This window comes from Octopus bimaculoides, chromosome 6 (genome assembly GCF_001194135.2).
Source record: "Octopus bimaculoides isolate UCB-OBI-ISO-001 chromosome 6, ASM119413v2, whole genome shotgun sequence".
In the NCBI taxonomy this organism is placed as follows: Eukaryota; Metazoa; Mollusca; class Cephalopoda; order Octopoda; family Octopodidae; genus Octopus; species Octopus bimaculoides.
Window position 1 is genome coordinate 10,575,514 of NC_068986.1, and position 7,249 is coordinate 10,582,762.

Consider the following 7,249-nt stretch of genomic DNA (forward strand, 5'->3'; position numbering starts at 1 on the left):
TATATATATATATATATATATATATATATCTGTCTGTGTCTTTGTGTCTTTTTTTTTGTCTCACACTACCACTTGACAAATGGTGTTGGTATGTTTATGTCCTCTAACTTAGCAGTTCAGCAAGACAGTATTCATGTCGATTCATTCGGTCAACTAAAAATTCTTGGAGGTGGTGCCCCAGCATGGCCGCAGTCTAATGGCTGAAACAAGTAAAAGATAACATTAACACAATATTTCATAGAGAGAGATGCGTGTGATTTCAAGGAGATAACCATTAAACAACAGTTTAAGTATGTGTCTTGTAACTGGTCCATTGAAAGCACCCTTCAATCATTGGACAATATGTTGTGCTTGTGAAGATCTGTTGAACCGAGTGAAATTGGAGTTGTGGCTGATACTGATGCCGTCTGACTGGCAACTGTGCTGGTGGCACGTAAAAAGCACCGTTTGAGCATTGGGCCTCACAGAGACAGTGACAGGTGACCATAGTCATGGCCGATGCCAGTGTCAGGTCAATGGCACCCATGCCGGTGGCACGTAAAAGGCACCCACTATACTCTTGGAGTGGTTGGCGTTAGGAAGGGCATCCAGTCATAGAAACCTTATCAAACTTATCAAATCAGATTGGAACCAGGTACAGCCACCCCCACCTGCTTACCAGTTTCCAGTCAAACCATCCAACCCATGCCAGCATGGAAAGAGGACATTAAACGATGATGACAACAACAACAACAGTATTAAGGAATCCTTCTTACTTCTTGAGACTCTAAGAGTGGTAAAGCATCACAGAGGAGAGTGATCCAGAAACTGAAAAATAGAAGTAAAATATTTCACTTTTTACACAAAATGTCTCCTTCAAATGACACACAAAACAACAATACAACCTACTGAGTATTACAATTAGGGGAGGTAGGGTCCAGTCACATACTGGAAAAAGGGGCAGTCAATATCTCCCAAGCAACGGGGACCCCCTTCGGTCACAAATGACCATAGGATTGCACCTACAAAGTTACCCTCCGAAGCACAAGTTCAAGCAAGGTTGTTTATGGAAGACCAACAATTGCCCATACATACCAGCCTCCCCTCTCCACGCCACCGATGTTAGTCAAGGGAAAGGCAAAGGGGCCGATACAGCTTGGCACCAGTGACGTTAGTGAACTGAGGCAACATGAAATAAAGTGTCTTGCTTAAGAACACATGCATCCCAGTCCAGGAATCGAACTCACAACCTCACGATCGTAAGCTCGACGCTCTAACCACTGAGCCATGCGCCTTCACGTCTCCCAAGCATACAACTTTGATAACCACAGGCATGACCGTGTGGTTAAGTTGGCTTCTCAACCACATGATTTCAGTCTGAATGTGTGGCACTTTGGGCAAGCATCTTCTACTATAGCCCTAGGCCAATAGCACACACACATATTATGTTAAACTATCTTATGTCCAAATTTGGTCATTTGCGTTTTTTTTCAATATTTAATTTTGTTTGCAATAGCCAGTTCTTTTGGTCAAACTATCGTATCACCAGCTGCCTCAGACGCCAACACATAAAAATTGTCAAAGTGTAGTACAACAGTTTAGCATTTTTCAAAAGTGTCGTAAGTCCCACATACGACAGTTTTTCAAAAATATTTCTGACTGAAAATATCATCCATGCATGGAGTTGCGACTTTATGCACTCAACAGAGTATTATCGTTAAGCTGAAACTGTTGCTAATGTAAAAAGAAATGGAATGATGAAACTATTTTTCCGTTTTCTGAAAAAGCAACATTTTGGACTTACAACACTTTTACATAATAGCAACGATATATATATATATATATATATATATATATATATATATATATATATATATATATACTCTCTTTTACTTGTTTCAGTCATTTGACTGTGGCCATGCTGGAGCACCGCCTTTAGTCGAGCAAATCGACCCCAGGACTTATTCTTTGTAAGCCTAGTACTTATTCTATCGGTCTTTTTTGCCAAACTGCTAAGTTACAGGGACGTAAAGGCACCAGCATCGGTTGTCAAGCAATGTTGGTGGGGACAAACACATACATATATACGACGGGCTTCTTTCAGTTTCCATCTACCAAATCCACTCACAAGGCTTTGGTCAGCTCGAGGCTATAGCAGAAGACACTTGCCCAAGGTGCCACGCAGTGGGAATGAACCCAGAACCATGTGGTTGGTAAGCAAGCTACTTACCACACAGCCACTCCTGCGCCTATATATATATTGTCCACACTTTTGCATAATAGCAACAATATGTAGACAGACAATACATAACTTTTAACATCACTTACACCTTTGGAGCCAGCCTTGCACCGATCAAAGACACCAAGAGATTAGCAGCTTCCTGGATTTCTCCTTCCTCATAGAGTTTATGGAATTCACGGTACTGACCTGATGTTGAAATAAGACACAATAATCAACATGCAATATAAACAGACTATTCAATAATACTTCTGTCTGAGCTGTTGCTCATTATGTTACAATAATGAAATGCTAGTCTCACAGTGATAATGATCAAACTGGTAAATAACCTATTTATATGTAGCTGGAGTAGTTCATGCAAGGGTTAATTTTTTGGGCCCTCCTAACCAAAGAACAATGCCAGTGGAAAGTACAAACAATTGAATATTTCAGTAGATGGGCCAACACCATCATTTCAGCTAAAGGAACTTCTCATTTTGGTTCCAAGAGGTTCAAACTTTGGCATTTGAAACATCCTTTTTTCTAAAAGATGTCTGTAAAAAAAAAAAAAATCACCCGGAGTCCTAAATGTGAAGTTGGGCCTTTGCTGGTTTCAAATTTTTGGCACAAGTCCAGCAATTTCAGGGGAGGTGGCTAAGTCGATTACATTGACCCCAGTACTTAACTGGTACTTATTTTATCACCCCCAATAGGGATGAAAGGTAAAGTCAGTCACAGTGGAATTTGAACTCGGATTCCGATGGATAAAATACCACAAAGCATTTTGTCTGGTGTGCTAACGAGTCTGCCAGCTCACCACCTAAATTTGGGTCTATATTACAGGTTTTAATGCACTACAATCTGTATTTCTTGAATATGCGCTGTTAAAATTGGAATGCATCTAATATGCCATCAAATATGGTAAATGCTAATTTATGCTTTGACATCACATTTTATAATCAATTTCTGTCACATCCCTTTAACTTTTCTAATTTGTTTTGCTTTTTTGGGAAGTGGAGGAATGGAAGGGTTAATCTTTCTGCCTGGCACTTGAAGACAGAAACATCTCCAGACTGTCCTTCCATTTTCTATACTCTTCAATTAAGTAGCCAATAGTTCTTGTAGTGTCCTATGGATTTTCCCCAGTTAATTAGTCAAATATATCTCCTTCATTAATCTAAGGCAGGTAGTCCTTCAATAATCTATACTGCATTGTCTAAGTGAGAACTTCAACATACCCCTTAAAAAAACCCAGCTCCAACTCCCTATATTTCATAAAAAAAATTTCTATGTTGACAACAAAAGTAAAAAACAAAGGCAAAAGCCAGTTTGTGTGTCGTCCCCATCTGTTTTCTCTTTTTCCCTATAAACATAAACCTGTTGACTCAAGCAGGGAATCCTTCCGACAACCTGGGTTATCTTATCAAGCAATCCAGCATGGACATCATCATCGTTTTAGTGTCAGCTTTTCTCTGCTTGCATGAGGTAGACAGAATTTGTTGAGCCAACTGTTCAATGGCCAAATGTCTTTCCTGTTCCCAACCTTCAGTTTTTCCTAAGCAAGCTAATATTTCCCATAGCTGGACATGTTTTTCACAGAAGACTGGAGACAAACAATCTCGCTTGTATGATGAGAATGCTTGTGATGTGTAGACAAAAACACACACACACACATCAATAAGCAATAGGCTTTTTTTCAGTTCCTATCAAATCCATTCACAAAGCTTTGGCAACAGGGATTAATAGAAGACATATTTGACCAATGTGCCATGCAAGGAGACTGAACCCAAGACTACATCATTGTGATGCCAGCTTCTTAACCACATGGCTATGTCTGCACCTATAGCTACACCAATATATAAATATCCGACAGGCTTCAGTATTTATGTCTTCCTACCAAATTTCACCCTCAAAGCATTCACCAACCAAAATGTATGGTAGAGTACACATACACAAGGTACCATATAGAGGGATTGAACATGAAACCTTGTAGTTGCAAGGTTAACTTCTTAACCACCCAGCCAAACTTGTGGCCATTACCTTAGGTTAATGTGGAATGTTATTTATAAAACGATTTCTCTTGAGGAAGTTTTGTCTCTCCTACTTCACACTCTGAAACCTGATCTAAGCCTCATATTACAAGGGTAAGCTCAAAACCCCGGAAACATCCAGCATTTATTTATTTATTACAATCCAACTCATGCCAGCATGGAAAGCGGACATTAAATGATGATGAGTGATCTTCTTTGGCCTTTTCATCAATGGTCAAGAGTATTTCAGAGACAGTGACTTCTTCATTCCCCACATCTGACCTCTTTACTTACCTTCATCCCAAACAGCACATTTCATGGACAATAAGTCCCACATGTGCTTGACATGGGTTTTGACAATACCAACAGTAAAGCAATGTTAAGGCGGCAGAAGTGTCTGCCACAGATGTATACTTCCATCTTTGTTTTGCGTCCTCAGAATGTTGAATGCAAGAACCTTCATAAGCTTTGGCTCCTCTGGACACAGTTGATCTCCACCTGCTGCGGTCCCTTACTGACTGTTCCCATTTTGTTTCATCGATGGAGAACTCTTTCAGAGTAGTTCATGCTCCTTATAAAAGTGATAAAATAGGTAAATCACCACATTATAAAAGTGGTACCCAATCACCATTATACCAGCATGGAAAAAGGACATTAAATGATGATGATGATGATGCTGAAGAATTGCAAAGACACATGTCTGGTAGATCTGAATCTTGGTTTTTGCTTTAAGCTGTCGCTTTCCCATTATTACTGTAGAATACCAAGTAAAAACTTACCTAGAAAAGTTAATTTACTGCTCAAAAACATCGATGTACCGAGGTTTTCCAGAAGATCCAGATGGGAGAATTGTCCAGTTTCACAATATTCTGCGAGGATTCTATTAAAAGATAAAAGATTCCGTCTAAAATATTCACCTTTTATTAGAATGGCAGCTTCTATGTGAACAGGCCACAATTATGTTAGCGGCATAAAACCATTTTTGATGTCCCTGTTACTGTATTCAGAAATGTTGGTTTCAAATTTCAAGCACAAGGCTAGCAATTTCAGGGGAAAGGAGGGAGGGGGGTAGTCGATTACAACTGGTATTTATTTTATCAATCCTGAGAGGATGAAAGGCAAAGCTGACCTTGGTTGAATTTGAACTCAGAATGTATATGTATGTATATGTATATGTTTGTGTGTCTGTGTTTGTCCCCGCATCATCGCTTGACAACTGATGTTTATGTATTTATGTCCCCGTAACTTAGTAGCTCAGCAAAACAGACTGATAGGATAAGTACTAGGCTTAAAAAGAATAAGTCCTAGGATCGATTTGTTTGACTAAAGGTAGTGCTCCAGTATGGCCACAGTCAAATGACTGAAACAAATAAAAGAATATATATATGTGTGTGTGTGTGTGTGTATGTATGTGAATATCGAACAGTGGGAATGAGTGCTCAACACCATATTGGTGGATAAATATTCTTCATTTGCTGATTGACAAGGCTCCAATTGTGACCGTCTCTTTACATGAAACCATTGGTAGCATTGGTAACCCACATATAAAGTATGCACATATACATCTATGTATATACATACATACACACACAGATAGAAAGAAAGCAAGCTCTGTGTGTGTGTGTGTGTGTGTGTATGCTTTTGCATAATTGAAATTTTCAAGCACTTACTTTTCTGAGAGTAAAGCAGCGTATGAGCTATCCTGTAAAAGAAACATAAACATCTTAAACCAACATAACACCACCATCACTACTACCACCATACACACACACATATATACATATATATATACATACATACATACATACATATATATATATATATATATAAATAATAATAAAGGAGTTACGACGCAAAAACGTATATATTCAAATGAACATATTTATCTTCTTCAATATATATTTCAGTATAAAGAATTCATTAAGAGACTTAATAAATCAAAATTTCTTTACACATCATTCAGGAATAAATATAACATCAGAAAAACCATAATTCTTGAATGGTATGTAGAGCTAAGATACTTATTTATCTCTTAACATGGTCAAGTTCACCAAATACTAGATTCATTAGTTTGCAGGGTTAAATTCCCGTCTTCCTGCAAATCCAGGTGAAGTCAGCAGGAGAAGAGATAGCAATGCAATGTTCTTCCCTTGAATTGCCAAATGAAGCAGACAGGATCCCTTGTCCTTGGCAAACAACTATAAATGGCACTTCAGACATTGTCTAGGCCACAGACTTTATTAAACTACTAAAACAGGTCTGAAATAGAAGCTGACACCAGACAAAGAGAAATCTCACTCACCTTTGACTTGAGGAACCAACTGAGGGCTTGTCCAACTCGCTTTGTCTTGAGGCATTTTTTACCCATTACTTTGCAAATAGATTTAGCTACCAAAAAGAGAGAAAAAGGGGAAGTCATTAGTTAAAATGATAATGGTCGTAGCTGGGCAGTCAAGAAGTTCGTGCAATTTCAAGTTCAGTCACACTTCACGATACCTTTGATAGCCTTGGGCATAGATTTGACAGACAGAATCATCGTCGTCGTCATCGTCATCATTGTTTAACGTCCGTTTTCCATTCTGGCATGTTTGACAGAGGAGGCCGCACCAGGCTCCAATCTGATCTGGCAAGGTTTCTACAGCTGGATGCCCTTCCTAATGCCAACCACTCCGAGAGTGTAGTAGGTGCTTTTACGTGCCACTGGCACGGGTGCCAGTCAGGTGGCACTGGCATCAGCCACGCTCGAATGGTGCTTTGATCATCATTTAACATCCATTTTCCATGCTGGCATGGGTTGAACAGTTTGACAGGAACTGGTAAGCCAGAGAGCTGCACCAGGCCCCAATTATCTGTTTTGGCATGGTTTCTCAGGTTGGGTGCTCTTCCTAACACCAACCACTTTACAGAGTGGATGGGGTGCTTTCTACATGGCACCAGTACCAGATCTTTTTATGCAGCACCAGCACCTATATATATATATATATATATATAGGCGTAGGAGTGGCTGTGTGGTAAGTAGCTT

General features: G+C 39.3%; 1 protein-coding gene across 1 annotated transcript in view; it reads right to left on the reverse strand.

Annotated features, from left to right (window-relative positions):
- The window catches only part of LOC106870438 (nuclear pore complex protein Nup85), a 39,052-nt gene that overhangs the window by 1,344 nt on the left and 30,459 nt on the right, over nt 1-7,249 (reverse strand). Inside the window, exons 16-20 of the mRNA XM_014916517.2 lie at nt 6,530-6,615; nt 5,898-5,929; nt 5,007-5,107; nt 2,308-2,407; nt 756-807 (exon numbers count right to left, since the gene is read on the reverse strand). Coding sequence (XP_014772003.1) covers nt 756-807; nt 2,308-2,407; nt 5,007-5,107; nt 5,898-5,929; nt 6,530-6,615 — 371 coding nt within the window. The remainder of the gene's footprint in view (nt 1-755; nt 808-2,307; nt 2,408-5,006; nt 5,108-5,897; nt 5,930-6,529; nt 6,616-7,249) is intronic.